Source organism: Motacilla alba, chromosome 10, assembly GCF_015832195.1.
Source record: "Motacilla alba alba isolate MOTALB_02 chromosome 10, Motacilla_alba_V1.0_pri, whole genome shotgun sequence".
NCBI classification, from domain to species: Eukaryota; Metazoa; Chordata; class Aves; order Passeriformes; family Motacillidae; genus Motacilla; species Motacilla alba.
Genome location: NC_052025.1, coordinates 7,346,172 through 7,373,124, shown reverse-complemented (window position 1 = coordinate 7,373,124; position 26,953 = coordinate 7,346,172). Strand labels below are relative to the sequence as shown.

The 26,953-nt window shown below is 37.4% G+C and overlaps 1 protein-coding gene across 8 annotated transcripts in view; it reads left to right on the top strand.

Annotated features, from left to right (window-relative positions):
* The window catches only part of TCF12 (transcription factor 12), a 160,986-nt gene that overhangs the window by 36,554 nt on the left and 97,479 nt on the right, over positions 1 to 26,953 (top strand). For all 8 annotated transcript variants that reach the window (XM_038147085.1, XM_038147088.1, XM_038147091.1 and 5 more), the window contains exons 4-6: positions 5,887 to 5,960; positions 7,897 to 7,965; positions 18,499 to 18,601. In XM_038147085.1, the coding sequence (XP_038003013.1) occupies positions 5,887 to 5,960; positions 7,897 to 7,965; positions 18,499 to 18,601 (246 nt within the window). The remainder of the gene's footprint in view (positions 1 to 5,886; positions 5,961 to 7,896; positions 7,966 to 18,498; positions 18,602 to 26,953) is intronic.

The window sequence follows — 26,953 nt, the reverse complement described above, 5'->3', positions numbered from 1 at the left end:
TATATTTAGCTAATGAGTTGAAACAAATCTAAAACATACTTAACAGTAATACAGGAACTGTATTGCCAGTACTGACCTTTGATGCTAATAGACATTTAAAAACAAATTGAAGCTTTTCTTCAGTTTTCCTGAACCAGCATGCTTTTTCCCCTCATTTTCTTCTGAATTTATGCAATGTCTTTTGTTGCTTTAAAAAAAGTTTTTTGAGCATATACCTCAAAGTTTTATTCTTCTGGAGAAAAGACTGTTCTTGCAAATAATTTTCTGTATGCAAGTATAGGTTTTAAACAGCTTTACATACAGGGAGAATTCAATTTGCTGATGTATTAAGTTACAAATAATTTCTAATACCTACCAGTGCCGATATTGGTCTGAGTTTTGGTTATTGTCCAGGGAAATTGTGTACTTGCTGTACCTTCCTCCAACTTCAATAATTTTCTTCTTCTGAAGTTTTAATTGTGAATACTTGTTCTATAGATAGAAATTAATTTTATATAGCATATCTTCTGACTATTATTCAAATAATTTCTCCAATGACTGGCGCAATGGATATTTATTCTTTGCTATATCAGATAATCATGCTCTGGGAATCTCCAGGATAAACAATGTTTCAAAAATGAAAATGAATTTATTAATTTACCACTATTAATAATCACAATTGATATTTCAAACAGATCTTACCAACTGATCTTTGCAAAGATTAATATTCAAATGGAAGCGAGTGTTTCATGGGTACTAATTGAGGTAACCAATGTCCCCTCAAGGGGTCTTCAGTCTCTGCAGGGCTTCCCTGCACTTTTTAAATCCCTGCCGTTAGGGGCTGGTAGTTAAGATCTCAGCTCCCATGGCTATGAACCTGCTGGGCAGGTGGGAAAAGATATGAAAAGTAATAGGTAAGCCCAGGAGAAATGTCACTTTTACACTGCACAATGGGTTAAGGGCTCAGTCTGTGACACCACGGCTCAATACAGGGAGCAGAGTGAGCACCACTGTGTAATTTAATAAAATTATCTTGGGAACTTTCCTGGAGTGATTGTCAAGTCCAGAAGTGGTACCAGATGACAGACTCAAGATGGTGTTTCTCTGACATATCTGTAGCTCTTCCATGGGTTTTCTCTGGAACAAAGGTGCAAAAAAGGATGCTCTGCTACTCCCACTGGTGCTTTTAATAAGCAACTCTGCTACTAGGGAGAAACTTTGCTTTTTGATCTGAAGGGATCAGAGGGAACTTGGTATCTGTATGCTGGGAGACAGTTAGTACATTCTTCAAGAAACAGTCTGCATTGAGAGTTGAATTTGTTTTCCCCTCCATGCTTGCACTTCCCCTTTCTTTTCCTTTATTGTGGAAGGTGGATGGAAAGTTCTTTTTTTATGTAGTTTGAAATGAAAGTGGTTTGTCTTTTATCTAATTAAAATGTTGCATCTCAATTTATCCCAATGGCACTTAAGTGGTTAGACTACTGATAGGTTGCCTACCTTTCATTTCTCTTTTCAATTTGATTAATGTTCTCAGCTTTGGATATTTTAAGCCTACCATGTTGTATCTATTGTTAAAGCTGCTTTTGGTTTTGAGTGTCATTCTGGTTCTCTTGTCATCCGTGTTTACTCCCACTCCCTGAGTAATAAATGTGTGGAACTTTGTCTTTATTTATTTATTTATCTGACTTGTGAATTTTGAGTTCTTTATTAGAAAATAAATGGTTTTATTATATTATTGAAATATTACATCTAGTATAAAAAGAGAACATTTTAATTGAAAACAAAAAGCAGATGCTGAGAACTACTCTTAACCTATTGAAAGTTAAAATATTTGAGTATAGTATATCTCCATCAAATATTATTACTATTTTCATCCCCTTACAAGAAAGTCTAGGCCTGAAATATAATTTTGGGTAATAATTGCAATCATGCTTCACAATAGTATTTTGCAATATATGGCTTAATGGTGGATTGAGATGTTTGTGTGTCTGACATGCAAAACACAATCAGTGCTGTTATGGTTTCTGCTGTAGGGTTTTTTGTAATTGATTTCAGATGTTGAATCTTATCTGAAGGAATATCATTACTCTGAAACAAAATTGGATAAAGAAGCTATAAAAGATAGAAACTCATACCTTGAGTACCTAGTATAACAATCTACAATGTGATTTTTTTTTTGTCAAATCATTTATTTGATCAACATCATAGCAGATGGTAACCCTATAAAGTATATTATAGTGTTTACACGAACATTAGAGCCTGTGTCTCTTGAAATAAGTTTTAAATATAGTCTTCTTTGTCTTATGCCAGCAAGAGCAACCTTCATTTCAGTTTGATTGTAAGATCCAATTTTTTTTTATTAGATGAATGTTTGGATCTGTTTCTTTAGAATGAACACATATGTTGAAATAATAAGGCAACAGGTTTCTTCAGGTTTTCTTCTAGAATAGCGTGAAATGCTCACAGCAGCATGATAAAAGTGATGTTAAGCAAAGCCTGTTTAGAATGCACTGCATAAAGCCAGAAAGCATCCTCGTGGCTTGGCTGGGTGTCCCCAAGGTGAGTGAGGACACGCAGCCTTTCCCGCGGGCTGGCCGAGCTGCGGGCCTTGGGCTGTGCTCCACGTCCTCGGCTGGCCAAGGTCAGGAGCGTCCTCGCTGGGACACACAGCCAGTGCTGTGGAGGTGCCCTGGGATCCAGCCCAGCCCCAGACTGCCAGCTGAACGCGCTGCAACAAACATCACACTTAGAGAGTAACTGCCTAATTAAACTGCAGCATATGTGCTATAGAAGTAGTCGGTTTTGATTGAGAATTAAGAAATCATGAGTAATTTCTATTACTTTCCATCCTCAATGCCTACTAAAAAAAGAAAGTGGGGGTAGAACTTTGTTTTACTCCTGTCTGCCTGAATGCATGCGTCTGTGGTTTTGGATCTTTATAACAACATAGTTCAATTTCCACCTTTTTTGCTTTACCTACAGAGGCTGAGATACTGCAGCCTTGCCTTGCACGTTTTTCTGCTGACTGTCACAGCTTTCCTGTGCTCTTTAACATCCATGATTAATTAATGATGAGTTCATGCATGATGAATTAATGGATACTGGAATTGGTCACTGCATTGCCTTGTGGAAGGGGTTACACAGAAGTGATGATCCCCCTAGTTCCTCTGTTCTCTTTTGCCTTTTCCAGGAAAACATTAGAACTCTTTTCATGACACTTTTGCTTTGAGACTTTATTGACTTTATTACCATAGATGACTCCCATGTTCTTTCTTACCCAGTGTTTCCCACTTCAGGGGCTTTACATTTAAAAGTGAATCTGATGGTCCTGGCTCAGTCATGTAGAGTTATTTTTGGCTTGTTAAAGTCTGTGCTGTTTGTTCTTTGACCATCCTGCTAGGAATGGTCTGGGTCTTTGTCTAATCCAACATTTGGGTGGTTTTCATCTGTCACCCATGGAAAACACATTAGTGTACAAAGCAGAACAGATTGCTTGAGCACCGTGGTAGACACACATCTGATTTCCTGGCTGAGTGTTGCTGGCTGCCTGGGGCAGCACTTGTTTGGTGTCTCTTGATGATGGAGACCAAGGGCAGCAGAAGTATCATTCAAAATCAAATCCAGATGTCAAGCAGCAGTAAGAGTGCTGGTGTTCTATGTGCAATATATGATTCCTTTTTTCTTGTAGCCTATTCAGAGCATTTAAAATGTGAAAGCATCTTCCTTGTTTGGAAGTTTTGTGTAAGAGATAGGTCTACGTGTAAGCCTGTTTGGGGCTTATAAGAATGAAAAATGCTGCATGAAAAGGAGGAAAAAGACACCTGGCAGGAAAAAGGAAGTTAGCTAGAATAGTAAACTGTAGTGGGCTTTTTTAGAAAAAAAGAATTCTGGGAACTACTCAGAAATTAGTTTTCTTCCCTATCTGAAGCAGTTACATTTTGGTTTAGAGCAGTTTCTTTAAACAATTTATTTGCATAATTCAAATGGTAGAATTAAAATACTTGTATCTTTAGCTGTACATGTGCTGATTAAGCAGAACCATAAGTCCGTATGTCCCACTGACTCAAATTTTCAATTGAGTAGCATGTTATAGTGATTAGCATCTGAACACTATGCATAACCATTATCTAGTCACATATCTCCTGAAATTGATTGGTATAACCTACTGTATCTTCAGCTTTCCCAAGAACTTTGTCTTGCAGTAAGATATTTTTCTTTTCTCACCCCACATATGTCTCTTTAGAAACGAAGGCAATGGAAGACTTGTTATGATAATGACTGGATTACTGGCACTGTTGTTTCTGGCAGAAAAGAGTCAATTGTGCCAAAAGATTACTTTTGCCTTTGTCAGTGCCAGCCACGACTCTTTACTCAGCTCCTGGACCAGTTACAATGAAACAACAACAATACTGTCAGCTGCAAAATGCAGTAAACTTCCCCAAACTGCTGGCTCAAGATAGTGGTGGTTTTGCATTTTCAAAGAGCATTCTTCAACCTTGAGGATCTTCCCTGCAGTACACAAAAAGTATCTGTAGTTTTTATTTGAGTGATTTACTGTACTTGCAGTTCAACGTTCCTTTTTGCAGGCTGTCAAAACATTATTTTATAGCTTCATAAAGCACATTTCTTAAGGAAATAATGATTAGGATACTAATAGTCCATAGGTAGTATCAGTTTACATTTGATTTTGCAGTAGGGCCATATGAGAAATATGCATGAAAATTTTATAGTTGCAGTGTAAAGTTAGGGTTTAGAGATGATTGTATGGAGTAGCTTGCACTCTACTCTTATTTATAAATTGGGACACTTAGTTCTTATTTATAAATGATGACATTATAAAGCTTCATAAATAGTTTATAGTATATATCACATAAAGAATTTATGCTTTATATCAAAACTCTTTATGAGAAAAGTTTGTGTGACAGGGAAGCAATGAGTTGCATTTTGTAGGCCAGAGTGCTTCGAAGCCTGCAGTTTAGGATGGAAGTGTTCCACATGTGACAAAGAAATGTCTCGTGAAGTAGATAATCAGGAACCTAATTGTTAGAATAGTAGCAGCCTTACCCTATATGAAGGAATTTGCTGTAAGAATTCAGGTGCTTTTGCAACTAACTGTTTGGGAATGTGGTTTAAAGGTGCTTTGACCAATTCAATTTGGATAGAAATTGGGTAGTACATGGGGTATATATTCTGGTACAGTGTTTAAAGATCTTTTCCTTCCCTTTTCTCTTGTGAGCTGTAACCTGGATTTGCATAAGGGGAACTGATTCTAAAAGAACCGTTACAGAGTGTAAAAAATATTACTGTTTTAGTAGTGCAGAGACCATGATTCTCTGTGGGTTTTTTAAGTCATTGAAATATAACCAGTCTGTCTTGCCTTTTTTCCCCATTATGCTAAAATATCTTGCGTGTCACATAAAGGCCAAGCAGGGGAAATAATTTTGCACATTTTACAATACTAAAGCAGGACACAAGAGCAAAGAGTAGATAACAAGTATGTGTTTCACAGTATGTGCTGCATTATTTCAGTGCTTGCTTGAGATGCAGATAAATCGGGCTGCTCAAAAAGCCATGATGTTCACATCGTTGTGCTTGTTTTGTTACTCATGCTAATTTCTTATGGATTGAGCTGGGCAGACAGCAGATTGGCGAATTTCTTGGCTTTTTATGCTCCTGTTTTCAGCAGCTGCAGGTGTCCAAATGAGCAGGTTCCTCTGTAGCCAGCTTAATTAATAAGGAAGCTGTTCATCTGAAGTTTTGCTTTTAGAAACACCGCTTTAAGTATATGAAAGCAGTTGAATTTACTTAGAGGGTATGGAAGCAGATGAATATTTTTTCAGGTTGCATCAGAAAACATTGTTTTTGCTATCATTTCTTACAGGATTGTATTTTTCTCTTTATTGCTAGGTATGGATGAGCGAACAGGTGCCACATCCTGGGGAACAAGCGGTCAGCCAAGTCCTTCATATGAATCTTCAAGGGTAAGATACCCACCTGATAATTCATAATGAAAGTTTATGGGAATGTACGGTGTAAATCAGCAGATGATTTGGCAAAGTTTTTGAAAGGAAACTCCTTTTAATATACGGATTAGCACCTTTTAGAGACTTTAATGGCTTTGAGGAGCTACAACATCAATTTATATTTCTAAGACTAAAAAATATATAGGCTTAGAATTCATGAAAATAAACCATATGTATGCTTTAATGATGAGCATGTATTTTATTTAACATATAGTCAGAAATTGGAAGTAGAAGTCGTGTTACTTAGGAGCAGATTTATTGGCAAAGCGTAGGGAGCACTTGCCTCTCTGTTAACATTAACCAGCTATATTATGTGCTGTGTCATGATGTTGAAGAAAGGCTTCTCTTTTTAAATATCTTCCTCCTGTTCTCCTTCCAGCCTCATCTATCCCACTTACTGAGCTGAAGGTTCTTGCTAGTATCTGATATCCTAAAATAACATGACCCTTTTCAAACTATATGCAATGGTCAAAGCAAGCTTGCCCCTAGTTACTCACATTCCCTTTCATCGACTCCATTTTCTTTTTATGAATATTTACTTCCTAAAAGGACAATGGGCTAAGTACCTGAACTAGATGTACAGAGCATACCTGATGTTCTGATTTCAGTGCCTTTGAGTCAGAGAGCTGTGCTAGCACTTGCACCTTTGCAGCTTTCTTGTGCTGTGGAATGAAGTGGGTAGGCTGCAAGACCTTGTTCAGCTCACTGGGTGTTTTAGGCCTCTGCCTTACTCTGGAAGACAGCAGTAGAAAGGTTTCTCATTAAGTCCTGATTTTTACACTGATCATTAGCAAATAAATTATAATAAATGTGCAAGTACTGTGGAAGAAATATTTCTGTGCAACATGGAAATTCCACGTTATTTTAAAACTTCCTGCGTAACCTGAAGCATGGAGCTGAACCTTCAAATGCCTCCTCTACATTTAAAATGCAGTCTTACTATGCAGCTTTATGTAACTCGTATTTTTATCATGCGTTTGGTGTTTTGACTCTCATTTTTTATGTTGCTGAACAATTTTAATCAATTATGAGTTAAGATGACCTAACTGGAATTTGAGCTTGTGATTCATTGGCTCTGTGGCTGTATTTAATCACAATTTTTTGTATGGTAGAGGTTAAGCCAGCTAATATTTGAATAGTGTAAAGTCAGTGAGCCTTGTGTTAGTTGTAGGGGTTTTTTTTGTGGGTTTTTTTTTCTGTTTGTTTGAGTTTTTAATGAGGCAATAAAGAATGGTAATCTGGAATGTCATTTAGGTGACAAGAGTTTTCTTTTAAAGAAAACTCAGTTCCTTCTTACAGGAAAATTTTATTCCCGTGTTCTCCCCAGAAAAGTGAACACTAGAAATATATATTCTCTGTATATAGAATTGGTAAAGATGAAGAGCCACAAATTAATTTATCCTGTGGCTGGTGTCTTCTGTCAAAAAGTAGAACACAGGAATTTCACTTCTGAATTCACTGAAAAAGCACTGGACTTTGTTTACCACTTTAAATCAAGCCTGCATACATAAATTTTGGCTATGATGTATGGTCTTTAGTTTTTGGTTTTCTTTCAACTAATGAGGCAAATTACTGATTCAGGATTTTGAATAACGATAACTTGTGTCTACTCCTACATGTGCTGCTAGACCAGATGTCTCTGAGAAAGAGCAAAAATGAGTGTGTGGGTCTGTATTGTGAGAGTATAGATTGGTTTCTCGGAAGGCAGGGCAAATCATACACAGCCTTTTACGTTTCCGAGTTACTCCTTGTGTTGATTAACACAGAGTTTAAGGAAGATGTAATTGTCTTACGTCTTCAACTTTCCAATCCACTGCTTTTCCCCATTATTTCAATACAGAATTGAATTATTTCAGTATAGAATTATTCTTACTGCTTGTTTGTCTGTTTGCAGGAAAATGGCAGTCTTCATGGGAAAAGCTCAGACCTCTCCACAGACATAGAAAAGTTGAAATCTCAAGAGGTACCACTTATTCTTTTTATATTGTGTGTTATTTTCAATTTTAAGTCCACGTACAGCCTACTGACTCGAGTTTTCTGTTAAAGGTCACAATATAGTGTTAAAATTATTAAGAATGTAAAGTGTTGGCTCACTATTGGCTGGAATTTCCAAAGACAGGCAAAGAGAAGCTGTTTTCAAGTGAATAAAATTGGAATTTGGGGATAGTTTAGTGCATACCTGTTGAAGGCTGGTAAAAGATGATGGAATACTGGCTGAAGGATATTTTTGTTTCCCAAATCCTGCTGAAGGTCTGGTCTGTTCAGTTCAGTTTAAATGGTCTGACTGTGGCCAGCAATGATGCATAAGGAAAGAGAGTAAGAATAGGGCAAATATTTTGCCACCTGTACTGTACACTCCTCTAGCAAAACATCAGCTCTTTGCTTAGATTTCCTGGACAGAGCCAACCTTTTGGACATGGTTCTTATAGCTGTTGGTGAGCTTGCTCTCGGCTGTTTGTGAATTTTTCTGGCTTTGGTTATAATTTTGGCAACAATTACAAGGATTTGGAGCTGGAATTTGTGGATTTTTCGTCTTATGTGTGCTGCCCAGTGATGCAACTGATTGCCTATGTTCCAGATGGTTACTGATACACTTCATAGTTTTTACTCTTTTCCCTGCAAACACCTTTATTTTACATGCCACTTCTATGTTCAGCCCAGCTGAGGGATTGTGATCTATTGGTATCTGCTTGTATAGTAACTGCTTCTAAGCTGTGGTTGGCTCTTGGTGCCATTCCCTGGATCTTTCTGCTCCTTCTGTGTAACATCAGAGTTAGGGTGATTGACTGCATGCACTAGTCAAGGGGAGGGTATACCATAAATTTCTGCCTCACATGATGATAGATTCCTTCCTTGTTCCTTTCTTACTTGTTGCTAAGTCATGCGTTTTTTGATTGCCACTGAGCTGTGATGTGATAATGTTCTAAAAACTGTGTAAAAAAGTAAGACTTTGTCTTACATTGCACCATAGTTACTACATTGTTATGACTTTAAGTTATTTTTGAGCGTGTTCATTTTGTATTTATTTACACCAGATTTTATCTGCTCTTTTATTACCAATTTCATGGAAAGCTTTCTTTGCAACTCTGCACTAACTTTTAGTTAGGATTCTTTAAAAAAAATTTGCTATCAGCAAACTTAACTGTATTTGTTTATCCACTCTTTGATTTATTAATGGAATTATTGAAGAGTGTTGGTGTGGGTACGTTTTTTTTGGGGAATTGGGGAAAACATATTGGTAATTTCTTTTCCCTGTGAAATGTGAAGTATGTTCCTGTGCTTGGGAGTGGGTGTTTGTCATGGGTTTTAATCTGTTCATCAATAATTAATTCAAACAAGAACCTTCTCTCATATGTAATTACAGTTTACTTTATTTTAAGAGTCTCTGGTAATACCTTATTGAAAGCTAAACCATTCTTACTTCAGTAGTGTTCTTGAAGTAATATTTAAGGCTAGGAATCCCAGCAGGCTTGAGAAAACCTCATATAGGAGCCTTGTCTTTTCATTACCTAATGCTAAATAGTGTTCTAACACTGAAAGAACAGCAGGTATTTATGTTTGAATTTGCTTAGATTTGTGAAAAGGTACAAATTGAGATATTAGTGACTTCTGGGAGCAAAATCCTTTTGCATTCACCAACTGTTTTGTTAGAATGATGAATAATATGAAAAGATATTATTGTGGGGGGTGAAGACAAAAGTAGGAAAGCTTTATTGTTTATAGGAATAATTCAGGGATGGTAGTTAGCAGTCACTGGAATTTTGTGACCTGCTGATGGCCTCTCTTATTCTGGAATTGTTGTACTGAAGTCCGTATACAATACTGTGTACCAAGTTTGTCTCTTGTGGGGCTTGTTTTTTTTCCTAGTCTCCAATCTTGGTTTTACCTTTCTGTGTGCAGCAGTGGTGGGTTTTCAGTGAGTATCTTTGGTTGACGAATGCAAGTCTCTCCCTTATCTGAATGATATCGAGCTACATATATTTTTGCCTGTGTTCATAATGCCTTGCACTAGAACAGGAGCTCTTAGTGTTTTTCAGAGGATGGTAAAGCTGCTTTTTGAGAGTCTTGCTCTCCTGAGCTCTTTGAAGCAAATTCTGAGGTACTTGACTGGAGCACCATGTCTTCTGCACAATAGTAGATTGCCCTACAGCACTGGAAAGTTTTGTCTTCCTGTTGTGAGATGAGCCTGAACTTTGTAGCTTTCCTGTGTATTTGCGAGTTGTAATTTGTAATGTAGCAGCATAGTCACTATTTTTGAGTAATTCAACATTTTTTTTATTATAGTGGTTGTTGTGGCGTGGCTAACGATTGCTGTTTCATGAAGAATAATGCTCTGTGAGGTTTTCTTTTGTTGTTTTGGTTTTGTCATAACATAAAAGGAGCAAGTCAGTTTTTGACCTGTTCAGATAGCAGTCTCCAAATCAAGCATATCTGAAATGTTTTTCATAAGACATTTCCTTGATGGATTTCACTTTTATATATACACACATAATAATTGTAACTGTTAAAAGTTTAGCATAAATTAGCTGAGGCGTTTTTCTTCCAAGAGTACAATTCTGCTTTTGCACAACTGCGGGTGTTTCAAATAATTTGCAACATGTACATTGCACTAAAAGCTGTGAGTGTACATTTTGACCTGATTTAACATGAATCTAGCTTCACTGCTGAGGATGCAGTTTATCCTCCCGTTCCTTTAACTCTATGTATTTAATTCAAGCCAGAGTGGAACTGATCAAGATAGCACTGTTAGAATAGATGGTTTTGTAGCATCAGGCGACAGGTTCTTCCCTCTACTGTAGGTAAAATACTCAGACATGAGCTGGAATCTGAAATACTTTATGCCCAAACTATGCTCCCCTCACCCCAAGTAGTACTTTTAATTTGCAAAGAAGTAAAAAAATAGTAATGAGATAGCAGGTTTTGAAATAGTATTTTATACCTCTTAATCTCAGGTACATAACAAGAAGGGAAGCTGTTAAATAGCAAAACAAGACAAGAGGGACACAGAAACACAGTAAGTGTTATCAAGTCTGTTGTATTTGTGTCCTTTTTGTCCTCTAATTTTTTTTTTTTTTTTTAATTTTTTTTTTTTTTTTTTGCTGGGGAGGGAGGTTGTTTGATGGTTCTGCTACTGGTTATTTGCTTTTCCTGATGTATTCTACAAGGTAGTAGATGATTCACTGTGGAATTAAAGCCCAAATTAAATATTCCATATTCACTGCTCAGGACACTTGCAAATGCAGCCTACTTTACAATTTGATTCACGAGCAGCATTTTTCAAAGCAAGTTCTGTTTTTTAAATTCTGAGTACTTTAGTCAGGTTTTCAAGTATCATCTTTAAGCATTTGTTGTTAGTCTGTTGGCTATACTTGTATCATTTTATCTCCTGGCTTATAGCTTAGATAAGAGCTAGAAAAATCTGGTTTCCATCATATGAATTTTTCATTTCATCTGTATTGGAGAAGTGGATCTTTTGGTTGTGGTTTTTGTTTCGTTTTTATTGCAACTACCTACCACACTGGCATTGGAATCTGTTCACAAATTAGTTTTCCATGTGGCCAGGGAATTGTCCTATTGCATATCATGTTGATATTTGTCTCACAGGAGTTTAGAGAGGTGCAACGGGCTATTGGGTTTAGCTGTTTAAAATCAGATTTGTCACTCAGTAACTTAACTTCTTGGAAATGGATTTAGAGCTGGAGAAAATGATGTTTATTAAAAATAAATAACATTCAAAATAAATTTGAAAAAAAATAAACTGTTTTCAATTGTTCTTCATTCCCGCACACACAGTTTTCATGTGTTTCAACTTGATATGAGAAAATAGGCTAATGAATAGTCTTAGAACTCCGTTACAAAGCACGTTACTTAGGGTGTCACTTAGAGGATATTTGTGAAAGCTCTCTTGACTTTTCCCAATAGTATGTGAAATTTGGGGTAGTGATACCTGCTTTTGCCCCGCCATGTTGTAGCAGGGAACCAAATCACACAAAAAGCTGCATTTCTGTCTTTAGGATATTGTAGTTGAATGTTACACTTGCTGATGGTTACAGAAAGAGAATCATAATTAAAGCCTGAAAGTGGAGCTGGAAAGCTCCTTGTTTCTGCTGTGATTGGGTGGTCTCCATCAGCAAACTGCATCCATTCCTCTGGTTAAGGAGTATTGTCCAAGCTCTTGTGCAGCTGAAGGAGATGAGGTTGAAGTCCTGGCTGTTCTCAGGGGGCTGGGAAGTGGCAGAACATGCAGAGGGAGATGTGTTTGTTTCCTGGCACATCAGACAGGCCTCAACTTGGTCCCTTAGCGTTTGGATTGTAGTGGGCAAATGAGAGAAACATGGATGAAACGGTGTAAGGAGTGTGGGGTGACTCCTGTCATCATCCCTCTGCTCCAGACTTCGTGAGATGACTTTGGTCATTGCTTGGAAACAGCATTGTTCCCACTGATAGTTTGCAAGATAGGTGCAAGATTGTTCCCGATTTAAATGGAGTTATGGCTGTGACTGGGACAATGTGATGTTTCTTGATGTTCCGTTGAAATCTGTGAATATAGTGCAAGTGATCCTCAAGGCAAAAAGGAAGAGTACTCTTCTCTGGATTGATTTCTAGCTTACCTTAGTTTTTGCAACATTCTTCGTGATCTGTGTGTTCAGTAGACCAAGCCAGGTTTTTGGCTCTCTAGCCTTTCCTCTAAGAGCTGTTGACAGATACATAGATTCAATGACTAAAAATACTCTTCTTTTTCTTTCTTTCTTTTTTTTTTTAAGGTTGTGTATATCTGGAATTATTCAGGATCATAGAATCCATAATCTTTTAAATTCAGTAGGACACGTTGGTACGGCTGTTGTACAGAGCCTCTTGTCTAACCTTCAGTCAGTGACTCAGCGCAGTGTTCCTGGATGTAGTCAGTCTCTCTGGTCTGTCCGTCTGTCTCTCACCGCCTCTGCATCTTCCTTTCTTTCCTCACTTCCCCCCCTCTTCTTGTGTTTTTTCCCTTCTTGTTGTCTGTAGAACTTTCAGATTAGTTTGGAGAGCCAGATAATCCAAAATAAAGTGGATTTTAGCAGTAGTTTCACTCGTTCATTTACACATTAGTCATTTGGATGACTGTTGCCTGATTCATAAGTTCATTGCCAAATTTAGCTTGCAAGGCACCTCAGTATTCCTGAGCTTTAAACAATTAATATTTGTTATTTAAAGTCAGCCAAACTATAAAACTCAAGGAATTGAAAGCAGCATTCATTAAACTTAATCTTTTGGTCTGCAGCCACGTCAAACTGTGAACTCAACCATTCATTTTAGTGGAATTTTAATGTCTTAAGTTTAAAGGCAGTAATTGAGCTATATTGTAAATTGCTAAAATGCAAATACGTGCTTAGTGATCTGGCAGCTTGGTTACGAGCCTTAGATTTTGGTCTGTTCCCAGGGACTTGTGTAGGAGAGGGCTTGGGGCTAAGGGAGGAGAAACAAACAAAACCCCTGTTATCTCTAGTCTAGTGGACTTGAGCAAATGAAATGCTGTGGGGCAGTCAATAGTACAGGGAGGACAACTCAGTGAGTTGAGTATGAACTCAATAAATGCATAGGAAAATGGTGTGCCATGTAGTGACAGTGTCTTCTCCATTTTTCACGTTTTACCTTGAAGTGGAAAGAAGATGTTGTGGTAATTCAAAAACAAAATCAAAAACCCCACAGCTTGATTTAGGGTCAAGAGTACAATTCTGCTTTTGCATGGACAAATGCTGATGTGACCTCGAAAATAATTGCTGAGGGACAATAGTTTTTTGTTTTTGAAGAGGAAGTAAATGGGACAGGATTAATCCCACAGAAAACCTGGAACCAGTGCAATGTAAAAGGCTAGGGACAGTGAACTAGGAAAGGTTTTTGACTTGTTCTTAGGTGACTTCTGTAATTAAATTTAACCAAAATGACAGAATTTTAATGGTAATTGAAAGACATTGAGTTTCAGGAGGTTAATTACCACTTTGTAAAATGGGGCACAGACTCATTGTGTCAGCCTTCTCTCCTGATTTGGCAGGATAAACATGCCTCGTAAGCAATGTGTTTACTCTGGGTGTAGGGGTTGGGGATTTTTCCATTTTGTCGTCTGAGTCTTCTAGAATAGTACATTATGTAAGATAATTTTGAGGTGTTCTGTGTACAAGTACTAATGATTTTGTAAATAGTGTCAGATTTTTAATTGGTTTGGCTGTGTTAGCATTCCTGTGCTCAGAAAATCCTGATACAGATAGAGCCTAAATCACTAGGGCACTTGGGGCATCTTACCCAGAAGAGGTAGGAATGAATGTTACAACTGTGGAATTTTTAAATTGGTGGACTTTATTAATTGGAATGATTAGAGAACATCACTCTAATCCAGTGAAATCCCTGAAAAATTAGAGCATGCAATGTTGAGAGTGCCTTCACTACTCAGTTAAATTGCAGTACTACTTAGTAGTATTCTTTCAGCTGCATTTCATCACAGGTATTATTAGTAGACAATACTTGTTGCTTTTATTTGTAGATGTGTCTGACTTGGTCTTTCTGATCACAAATATCCAGTCAGACTGAGATCCAGAGAGAGGCCTGTGCTAAGTGAACAGTGACAACATTACAAAATGCTATAGGGGAACAGTTAACCCCAATTGCACTTGATTTGGGCTATAACAGTACAGAAAGAGAAGTTTTGTCTTCCTTTGGGAAAGTTAAAATTTGCTTTTATAATAGCTACGTAAGAGGTTGGAACAAGCAAGACAGTTTTGAGTTTACAGCTATGTCATCTAATCATATTCAAAATCAGTTTGCTTTCTGCAAGCAGACAAATGCCCTCAGCTATCTGCAGTCCCTTCAGAACAAAGGGCTTAAAACAGGAAATGAATTTATCCAGTAACTCCTATTTTGTAGACTTTTTGCCAGTTATTTGCTGAACACTCCAAGTGTGCATTCTGATGTATACGAATCCATTGGTAGGTTTACTGAGGAGGCACGGAGGCAGAAATGGGCATGTGTATTCAGCATGGGATGTCTCTTTCCAGCCTTGTGTTAAACATGCCCTGCAGGTAACAGGAGGTAGAAATGCTTCAAAGGGCTTTGGAAGCCCACCTGTGGTCCAAAGAATGACCTCACCAGCCAGAATATGTACCATCAAATCGCTCTTCCCAAGAGGGGAGCGTAACTTTTGGCATGACTCATTAGTTCCTTTTTCTGCTTTTTTTTGCAGTCTGTATCAATCCAGCTATATTTAAGCGAGCTTCAGTAGATTAGTCTTCAAAATTGTCAGGAACTGAGATTTCCTGCCTTTCTCAGAAAGGAAGAATGAAATTTGGCAGTATGTATTATTGAGTCCTGCTTAAAACATGGATTTGAAAAGGGGCTCTGGTAGAATGTCATGTAAATCCCTCCCCGCCATCTTCTGCTGCTTTTGTCATGAGGGATGAGTTCATGTGCCAGCTGATTGTGTCTTTTCTTCATTACTCAGTCACACAAGTGGGGTGTGTTTTCAAAACCACTATGCTTCATTGGTATTCCAGACTTTTTAAGGCTTTCAACTGTGTTCTTCTTTGAGCAATAAGCTTATGTTGTTGATTTGCACTATTGTATTCGTTAAATACATTTTTTGAGCTTTGATTGTAAGACTAGAAGCTTCCAGTAGCTTTTCAGAAGGTATTGGAAGCTTCTAAAGTTTTATCTATGATTGGTTACAACTCTTCCTGGTAGTAGTACTTGGCTGTTTACTCTGTAGGTTAACAATACAGATGCAAAAGCAAGGAATGGTAAGAGGAATGCAATTTTATTTGAAGTGCAGCTTAAATGTGAAGAATGCTCTGAAAAAACTCTATGTAATTTAAATCACTGTCCTTAGAGCTCTTCTGATTTTTCTTCATTTGCTTTTGTGAATTGCAAAAGTTGTTAAATCAAAACTGCACGTGTTTGTGGTTATTTTGTATTCATTTAGTGGGGGGTGAGTTATTTGTAGGAATCAGCCCAGGGTTTCTAATGCCAGACAGAGCTCTGTGGCCTGACTTGATAATCCATAACTGAATACTGAGCCTGAGTAACTGGTGTCAGGCATGGTGGCCAAGGTAAAACCTCTTTACATTGGTCCACTGTAGGTGAAGGCATAGGTTACAATTTGCACAAGTGTGAATTCTCTAGTGGCAAATAATGAAATCCCTGATAGAATTAATTTTAGGAATTGCGTTCAAATCCAGAAAACACCAATTCTACTCAAAGGGCTTGAGTATCCCTTAGTGCATTTTCACCCTGTATCCCAAATGTTTTGTTTTCAATGGCTTTGCTGTTGTGAAGGATAACCCTGAGTGTTTTCCGGGTAGATGAAGTAGTTGATTTGTCTGGGAGAGTAGAAGTACAACTTGGATGCTATGGTAATTGGTTTCAAGTGCATGCTGGGAAACTGAGAGGGTATATGAAAAGAACATGTCAAGTATTCTTCACAGGCATTTTGATGATAGAAGGAAGAATATTCATTTTTGTGTAAACCACCCACCCAGTTCTCCAATCCCTCTGTTTTGTGAGGAGATAAGCAATATTAACATGGGGAGGACCATTAAGAGTCCTGTGCATTAGGTAGATTGTGTTGCATTATGTGCAACTGCATATTAAATGAGTCTTACCCATGTTATATTTTCAGTACTTATCTTAGTTACTCTGTAAATACAGATGTCTTAAAGATTGCGGTTTCTGGGCCTTGTTTGGGCACCACTTGCTGAATGTCTGAGATATGGATCCTCTTTTATCACTGATGGTGTCCTTTTTATTTTTAAAAGAAATAAACTATAGTATAGCTAAAATCATAGGGAAAAAGGTTTTTAAAAAACCAGCCACGATAAGGAGTAAAAACAGAGACAAAAATACAAAGCTACCTACTTGGGAGCTTTGTTTTTGGTCCTGTATTTGCAAAATTTTTTTTCTTTATTCAGCAGATTTAATTTCTTTCTTGTTTCATTTCAGCATAAAAATAAACCACATGTGGTGACCTTAGCTAGGAGCCACTCCATTTCCTCAGCAGCTGCTGCTCCACGCTGCTTGTCTGACAGACGGGGCTAGGTCATGCTTTCCAGAGGACACCCTTGTGGTCATAACCAAGTTGTAAATGTCACTAAGATTGTTTCTGGATGCCTATCACAAGTGTATCGGCGATTCTGAAGCAGATAAAGTCAGCCAAAGATTCAGTGGGGAGCTGGGTCTCCGCAAGGATCGCTGTGCAGCCGAACAGCAGCAGGAGTGTGACACGCATCCATAAGCAGCAGCAGTGCTGTGACAGTTCTTTAGCCCTCACTTAGCAGCCCTTTGGTAGAACTGACAGCACGCCTGCAAAGATAGGGAGGCCTGTTTCAGCCCCATTAATGTTGTCTTGAATGTGAGCCTGCGGTCTGGAGAAATGATAAATGTTCAGTGATTGATGATTTTATAGTCCCAGGGCGCTTGGGATGGTTTCTGGTAGCTGTGAACAATTTTCCCTCCTCTCTTAATTAGGCCTGAGCTTTAGGTTTCTGAACGAGAAGTGACTAAGTGTGAATTGTAAGATAAAGTTTACACAATATTTTTCAAAACTTTGGCTACAAAGGAAGTACAATTTTGAGTGCCAGGTCTTTCATGTTTTGTACAGAATAAGTGATTCAGCGTGCATTTCGTAAGTCTGAAGGGCAAATGGCATATTCATACCTCTATACGGAAAAGCTGATGGGATTTCAAAATGTCTTGAGGAGAGCTTTACGTAACTGGGTTAATTAAAGAATATCTACATCCAAGGACTTCTTTGTTTTCCATCTCCTCTGCCTTTGGTGTCAGCTTTCAATAAGCCAGTACTTCCTGACTGTGTAAGGGGCACTCCAAGCCTGGTAAGCTGGCTGTGCTAATGGTGGAAAAATGTAAAAAAGCATTTCAGTTTCAGTGCTTTTTTGCAAATTGGGTAACAAAGTTGTTAATGTAATCACTATATGGAAGTAAACTTTTTGTTAGTGAGCTATGCTGGTTAATAATGTGATAGTGTCAAAATGCCTGTTAATCTGTAACATGAAATGCAGGCTGCAAGAAGAAATGGAATCTGTTCTTCTCATCTGCACCAACATTTTTTTCTTAACATTAGTGACTCTTCCTGAACTTTTTACTGTCTTTTATTAATACAAAAAAGCTTAGGGAAGAAAAATTAGTTGCAAGTTCTTCAGACTAATTTTACTCTGTGCTTAGTGACTTTTAACAGTAAGAGGATTCAAATATCAAAATATCTCTGTATTATTCAATTTTTAGAAATCTTGTCCATGAGGACACAGCTTATTAAGAAACTATGTGGTTTCTTTTTGATGGGAGAAAGTAATATGTGGGCAGAGAGTAATTTCTGTGAGATAGACCTGAAAGCCAACTTTTGTGATTAATGACCAATTGTGACTCTGCACATTTAATTAGGAAAGTGTCATTACACTCAATTAGCAGGGCTGCCAAATAATCTGTTTAATACTCTGGTCTTTTTTTTCTCTAGGGTTTTGCAGACAGTCCTCATTACAGTGATCACTTGAATGACAGTCGATTAGGGCCTCATGAAGGATTGTCCCCGACACCTTTCATGAACTCAAATCTGATGGGTAAGTAGGTAATTCTTTACGAGTATCCCCTCAAAGCCTCTTTGGTCAGAAAGAGACATTTTTCATTCCCTTGTCTAGGCCTGACATGTCAAGCATCTGGAAGTTGCTCTGTTTCTCATAGCAACACTGACTTTCCTATTCAAATCTTTTTATGTTGGGTGAGTTCCTCAGAAAGGCCATTATCCAGGACTTTTTAGAAGAAGGAAATAACAAGATTTTAAGTTGATCTAGAAAGCTGATATATTTTGATCTGATTTAAATTCTAAAATATTTAATTATTTTAAAGGTTATTTTTTCTTAATTTTCTTTGAGAAGACATTTAAACCAATTTTTTGTGCATTTAAAGATTTTTTTTCTAACATTCAATTCCTGAACTACCTACCAATTTACTGTAGGCTTCCCTTCAGGTAATAATTTGAGGGCTTGCTTCTTATTTTTAATTTTCTAATTTCTTTGATATTTGTTGTATTAGAAACTCTGTCACTTCTAAGAAATAGATGGAAATTCCTGCTTCCAGACCTGTTTAACATTTCCTGCTTTTGAAACTGGAAAAAAAAAGCAAGTAAATGGTGTATTGTATTGTGGCCTTAGGTTTTGAAATCTTTTTTTCATTGCCTACACTTTGTGTTACCTAAAACATGCTAATGTTTTGATGGCATTGGTTGAACAATCTCCTTTTGTGTGTCCAGTTCAGAACATAAAACTGTTGATTTCAAAATGTTTAATTTGGCAATGCATGGTCTTGGGACCATTTTTGTTTTGTATCTTAGATTTCAGGGTGACTCTGAATATTTGTTCTGAATGTCTACATTTCACATTGTTTCACTTTATATTCCCCATCTTGTAGACATGACCTATTTTGTGATCTCAGTATTGTCCTTTTAAGACATAGCCATGGTAATCTAAGTGGATTACCTAAATCCAAATCCTGGTGGTCTGCAATTTCTTTTGGAAATCTTTCTACTTTGCTCAGTCTTTGTTTACTACTTTAATTTTGTCTGAAACAGAGACAGACTAAGCTCAGCTATTGCTGAAAACAGTTTTTTGTTCAAACAAAAATTTTGTTTAAACTTCATATATGAAGCTGAAAACAGGCAATTTTAAAATGCCCATCTCTGTAGACTTTGATTAGAGAGAGGACATGTCAATTGGTCAATGACACTTCTATCTGAAGACAGCAAAACTAAAACGTAGCAGTTATTTTGATAAAGCAAAGTATTCTTTCCCTGAGTACTCTTTCAAACATGTCGTCTTCTTTCTTTTTTAGCAGAAAGGTAAAAAGACAAATTTCTTCAATTACTTCTCCAGTATTTTGATCAGTAGCATGTGTGGAATGTCTCCAGGCATTGTAGCTGATACTGATTTTTTTTTACAAAAATATATATAGCAAAGTTTGATTTCTTTTTTAATACACGTTACCAAAGGCAAATTAATTGCTTATTAATTTAAGCCATTCAATTTTGAAACAATAAATGCCTTTAAATATATGAAAAAAAATATTGGTGCAACTATATCTTCTTGGCTTTTCATTTTTATTGAACAGATGATTCTATTAGACATAATAGAATTACATCATTAATACAGATTTGAGAAGAGGCCTCCATTTAGATGGTTTTGTAGAGAGGATTAACAAATAGCAAGATATGTATATGTCAGTCACCCAAAGCTGCTGAGAACTGAAATAGTTTTGTAAAGCTTTGTGGCTAAGAGTTCTTAGGGATTTTATTTTCTTGGAGTAAAAGTACTTAATTTCCTTTTATATATGCAGCCCAAAATTGTAGAAAGCTTTCAGTATATATCTCTAAGATATGGTCACATCAAAATTCTAAATGTATGCCTTTAAAAGAATTCCACTTGTGGTTTTTGGCTTGTCATAACAAAAAATCATGTTCATTTTACTTATGTTACTGTATTGAGTGTAGCTTTATTACACCTTCACATTTTATTTTAATTGATGGTGAAAGTTTGAAGAAAGGAATGACAAAAGTTACATGAAAACATAGAGTACTACTTCTTGGTGTGGTACTGCTATCTGTGTTTATAGTTGCTTTATTGATTATTGAAAAGAAAAATTATAATTCATCTAAAGATTTTTTAGACAAAAAGTTGTCAAACAGTTTTTTAATATTAAGTTGTGGACATGTTCCCATGAACAGAATGAACACATGTATTTTAGTAGCTAATGTAGACATACAATATTTAAGGCATTGGTTCATTATTTTGTGATCTTTGGAGTTTAAAAGGAGATGGAGGGAGGCTAAGAACATGAACTTGATGAGCTTATAAGAAATATTTCACTAGCTAATAGCAGTGATTGAGGATCCGGGGTTCCACAACCAAGATCTAAGAAATATAGCCATCCCCAAAATTTTATCATGACTGAAATACATTTCTGAAATAGTTAAAAACTATTAAAAAAGAAGAAGAGAGAGCGACAACATATTTCACCATTGCTGTCAACACTTAAGAGTACCATTAAAAGAAAGAATTGTGTGTCAAGGGGATGTTGTTGTTTTGTGTATTATGTTCAGCCGTAAGCATATTTGCCTGAAGAGATAGTGGATTATAAAGTGCCACTGTCTTTCATGATGGAGCTCTCAAACATTTTAATGATCTTGTACATTGCAAAAGAGAGAAATTTTGTCTAACAAGAGTTGATAATGATTCAATAATGAACAATTTACCACAGAAAGATGCATTTCCATATTCATTTAGATATTTTTGAAGTGTTTTGCAGAGGAAGTAAAGCTATTATGCTGGATTGGTTAGTGTTCTTCACTAATGAATTCCAGAATTATCGTGTTGATTTGGTAGTATAAAAAAAGAAGGGCCGTTACTTATATTTTGAGTAAAACCACTGAATCCTCTTGGGACCAGCACAGTCTGTTGGTATCCATAGAGATATGTAGAAAATCAGGCAAAGATATATTGGTGGTATTGTAGCTCCATTTAGAGTTGATAATCTTTGCTTATTCAACACTTCTCTTTTAATTACATTCTAGAAAACTATTCACAAGGATATGAGATTCTTTTCTCTGTAATTATGCTGCCTTTTAGTACTCTGCACTTGCAAGGAGAGGTCAGTTTTTGCTAGGACCCTTCAAGCATGTGGTATTGTATCGTCTGTTGTACTGTTCCCTGGACTTTATTCTCCTGAGCTTTTTTACTACTACTTACTGGGAAGAAAGAAAGCAGATTATTCTTGAATATAGCTTAAAGGGGTTTTTGTTGGTCTGTCTTGGAAATTTGAAGTGGGTGAATTACTTTCTTTTGTGTGCCTGTCTTTCCACAAGAGGTAGAAAGGATAACAACCAAACTTCTGTGCTCCACGTTCGTCGTCTGTGTACTGCACACTTCCACAACGTTGTATATGATAAAAAGTCATTAAAAAATTCAGTCAATAGTGAGTGAAAAAACAGTGGTTGAATATCAGCTTGCCATGTTGAAATCAGTCCCTTGAAGTAGGAAGAGAGACCGTTCTTCCAAGTGTTCTTTCTAATATATTTCCTTGTTTTCTTATTATTTCTCTAACTAGTTCCTTTAAAGTTTAATTGCATTATATTTTAGGTGTTTCTGTTACATCTAGGTGTTTCTGAGCTAGCAGCAGGGTTTGAAGGCCTGTCAGTGAAATCAGAGATTCTGAATGTATGAAATCAGAGGATTTTAGATTCTCTGCCTCATTTACTCACAGATTCCAACAGATCAGCTGCAGGTTGCAGTTACTAGTTTAGTTCATACCATCTGGTGATTTTGTAACTCTCACCTCTGTTAGCATCCTGGTGGCTTTGCTTCTCTTCCTAACAAGTTTCTGCTGGGTAAGCTGTGGTGCTTTCTTATGGCCAGCATTAAGAGATGGAAGGACTGACCATAGAGAAGACAAGACACAACAGTTGGTATTTACAAGGTGGGAGGAGAAACTAGTTACAGTAATTAAAGCTATAAATTATTCAGATTGCTAATAAAAATATAGCTTCTTTTACTGTTTATAATGTGAATATGAAGGGTAAGTCTGATGCTTCTCAGGTTTAAAATAAATAGGTGAAAGAAGCAGAGGTAGTACTGGTGAAGGGAAGTAGAGTAATACATGTTTGGGGTTTTTGCAGTGTAACTTCTTTGCCATTGGCAGCACTTGGGTCACCTGGGTCATTTGTCATCAGGCATCACAAAACAGGGTTTCTGAATAAATTACATCTACATACACCATGAATTTTACCTTCTCTTACTGTTTAACACTCTTGCTTCGGTGTAGCAGGGAGCAAGAGTGTACACATAGGTGTGTGCTGGGTAGAAACTATTGGGTGAAGGGTGGCAGGAGCAGAGAGGTGCTTCATGGGTGGAGGCCAAGTTTTAAGAATTTTCAAAGCTAATCTTTGGGTTACTGTGAAACTCACAGCGGGTTTTGTGTATTAATAATATGAATGAGAGATCAATATCTGGATTGGGATGCCTCCTGGTCTTAGAGTTACTGTTCATTTAATTGACTTGATTGCCTGATTGTGCAGGTTTTTAAGAATGGCTAGCCTTCTGCCAGTGAATCTTTCAAACTGAAATTACTGCCTTAGTTTTTATTGTAAAATCCATTATTTGGCTTGTAATTTAAGCCCTCCAGTTGGCTTGGATAGAGTAGTAGGTTTTTTAAAAGTTGAACATTGGAGGGGCATTTTTTGAAGCAGCATGGTAAATAGCTGAAGCTTCTGTAAACCTTCCAGTACTGATATAGTTCTTGAACAGCTGATGTAAGCCTTTAAAACCATAATTTGTGAAAGGTTATTCTCAGCAAAAGGAGAGGCTTTTGAACTTTAAAATACAATTAAAAGAAGATGTACATCTGAATTGGTACTCAGTTAAGAATCTAACTAATCTTCAGGAAAATTGGTAGTTCTCTTCCTCAGTAACCCTTCAATAAAAGAATTTTGAAATTAAAGAGAGACATCTTGTTATCAAATGACTTTATAATGGTGAAGGCAATAGTAGCAAACCAGCAAGGGTAAATAGTTATTAAAATGGCACACATTAAGAATGATGCCATTATAGTTTTTGCTAGGAATCTCGTCTTAATTACCTTTTAGGAAGGGAGAGGGCAGATGCAAGCAGGGAGTTGGCAGACTCTCTGTTTGTCCAAAATAATAGTTAGATTTCCTTGAATTGCTTTCTATAGTCATTAATATTTCAACACATGAAAAAAAAAAACAGGCATCACAATGGAAATTATCTCCAGAGATATGAGTAATAGCAAGATAGATCTGAAATAATTTATATGCAGTTACATTGTTATTAACTTGGAGAATGGTGGGGACAGAGTATTTTATATCCTTTGGATAATTCATTAGGAGGAAAGAGGAAAATATTAGAAGAAGAAAACGACAAAACAGTGACATAACAAAGATTATGACAAGTCTTTAGTTCATCTCATTTTACAGGGCAGTAAGTTGAAAGAAAATTGTAAAAGGATACCAGATAAGCTTCACATTCTGCATAGTTATCTGTCAAATATTAGTGAATTTAGAAAAACTTTCCCTAGTAAAAAAAAACCCATGAGTATAAGATCATCCACAGTTACAAGAAATACTTAGAGGTATTGGTACTTGAGTCCACCACAAGGCATAGACTGAAATTCCCATGCTGAACAAGTTCCTTAACATTCACTTTACATAACTGTATTGTGCAGTTTCACAGTATTATGTTTGCGAATCATTGAATCACCTATTGTTTTGATTATTAAAGCTAAAAATAGCAAGATGCTGGCTCACCTCACCCATGATATAAGACATCATGGCTACTCTTCCCAAATCAAGTGCTGCTGTTGCTTCACCCCAGTAATGCTTCTTGTCGTCCTGCTTCTGATAGGCTTATTTTCTTTTAATAATTAGCATTTTTCAAATCATTGCCTATAATGAATCTGGCAAATGGAAGATTTCCATTTAAGCACCCTCCTAAGATTTTCTTTTCCTTTTGGGGTATGACATGCTGTTGAATTGATGCTGGTTTTATATGATATAGATTGGCTAAAAGCTTATTGTGACTTCCATAGTATTTTGGGTTTTATAATGAAATTTCAAACTGAGAGTAACATTTTAAGTTAAATTTCATTTATTTCTTTCTCTCTTCCAGATAATTATTTGAATAATTTATTTCACAAATGAACATATAAAACCGCCATAAGTAAATGGAGGTTCCTTTTTGTTTGTTTGTTTCTGTTTTGAATGCTAGCAGTCCTTTTGTTCTGGACTGTTTGTGCTGTGTCTGGCTGTGTCCCAGCTCTGGCGTGGTGTGTTGGGCAGAGGCAGCTCTCAGACCTGGGCTCTGACACACTGCTTACTGCCAGCACACAGCCGCTGCTTTGTGGGCTGAAGCTTTCTAGAGTTGCAGTGTTTTCTATCTGTTCATACAGTTTCAGATTTATCTTTTTTTTTCCCCCAGGTATTACATTAAATAAATTCCACTCACACCAAAGAATTGCTCTCATCTGCTCTTAATTTTCCTTTTGTGAAAGCTAATGGGTTTCTGGGAAATTAAATTACACAGTCATTTAGTGAAAGTGCTAAGTGCAGGGCATTTTTACCCTTGGGTTTTTGCTCACAAGAGCGTGTGTTAAGCTTAGTTTTCCCTTCTGTTTACGGTAATATTTCAATCAAATCGCTTTCTTAACATTTCTTTACCTTCGGTGATACCGGGAGGCTCTCTCCACCCGCGGCGGGGGGCTCATGTCCTTTGTGACGCTCCGCTGTAGCAGGTGTCTGCCTGTGCTCTCTGCCGCTGGAGACTTTGATCCGTCTCCTGGGGAGCAGCTGCGGCCGAGGGGCCCTGGCAGCGCTCCTCAGGTGGTGCTCAGGTGTGCCTGTGCCAGGTAGGTGCGTGGGCACAGCTGCCTGCCCTCCTGCCCTGGGCAGCTCCGGGCGCGGGGAGGTGAGCAGGGGCGAGCAGGTGCGCGGTGGGCGGCCTTCCCCCCTCCCCGCTCCCTGCAGCAGCGTGCTGGAGTCTTGAGGCGCTTCATCCTCAACCGTTCCGGAGTGCTGTGCACGTTGAGATGATTTTTGTATCTCCGGATCAGTGTAGGAGTTGTTAGCAGGCTTAGTCTGTAGGGCTGTGGTTCAAGGAAGAAACCAGAAAGGTTTTCTTTCTGTCAAGTAAACAAGTGAATAAATTTGTTCTTGAGAACTCATCAAGCTGTACGATTACACATTGTGCTAGGAAGAGGTGATTATTCCTTTTCACTGGATACTACCAGTGCCACAGGTACCTTACAATCCACAGTGTGTCCCGCAAGCAGAACTTGCAGCTCTGGTGGTCCGTGGACAGTGGTGGTGCTTGCACTGTGCACTGATGGCAGAAAACAGTGGGACCTAGTGCTAATTGTGTTTGAAGAAAATGAAATGTTGCCTTCTTCAAAATGGTCTCACACTTGAACCCAGATTTTTTGTCAAACGAAGTACTTTTGAATTGGCCGTCTGGGAATAAATATGCAAAATCTGTGGCTTTTACATTTTGAAATATTTTAGTTCTGATAAAATTTGTTCTGCCAAGCTTGGGTTTTAGTTAATGCAGTCTGATACATTTGAGTGTTGATTTATTCACAGTGTACTCTGCCTCTGAAAAGGGGAATAAATAGTAATCTGATGAAATTTTTAAGTCTTGTATTTCCTCTTTGTTATAACATGTCAGTTTAGCTGCTGCAGGGTATGTTTATCTGTTACAAGGCTCATCAGTGCATGAAATGCTGAAAGGGCATATTTCTCTCCTGTGGTTCCTGCCATCCCTGGGCACTTGTAGATGTGTTCCAGTGGATGGGATCAGCTGGGTGAAGCTGTAGGATTTTAAATTTGAGTCTGTCTGAAGGCGCCAAGCTCCCTTCTAGGGAGGAGGGGGTGATTTTTTCCCATACTGGTGATGTAACTTCCCCATGAGGCAGTTGCTTAGGGATCTACATAATACGTATTATCCTGTTCAAATAGGAGGCTGTAGAAAGCTCACTGGTGATTAAAAGATAATTTTGTAATTTTTCATGGCTTGTCTTTGTTTTGTAATAAAGATGTTTGCTTATCGCCAGGTGCATAAAAATCATTTACTTAATCTCTATTTCATTCCATTTTTTTTTTTTCATTCTTGCATGCGTGTAGCTGTAGCCTGTGAGTTGCTAGCAGTCCAGTTTTTGATGAATACAGCCTGTATCCAGTGATTAAATTCTGAACTGATCAACCAAAGTGTTCTAACTAGGCTGCTCGTCCCAAAACAAGTGGCTTTTGTGATTTGGGGCATTATAGTATTTGCATTAATATGATTTGAAGTTCTAATAGTTTTCTTTAGAGATTGGGTTTTAGTGAGTCAAATGTTTGTTGCTGTTGGAAACCTGAC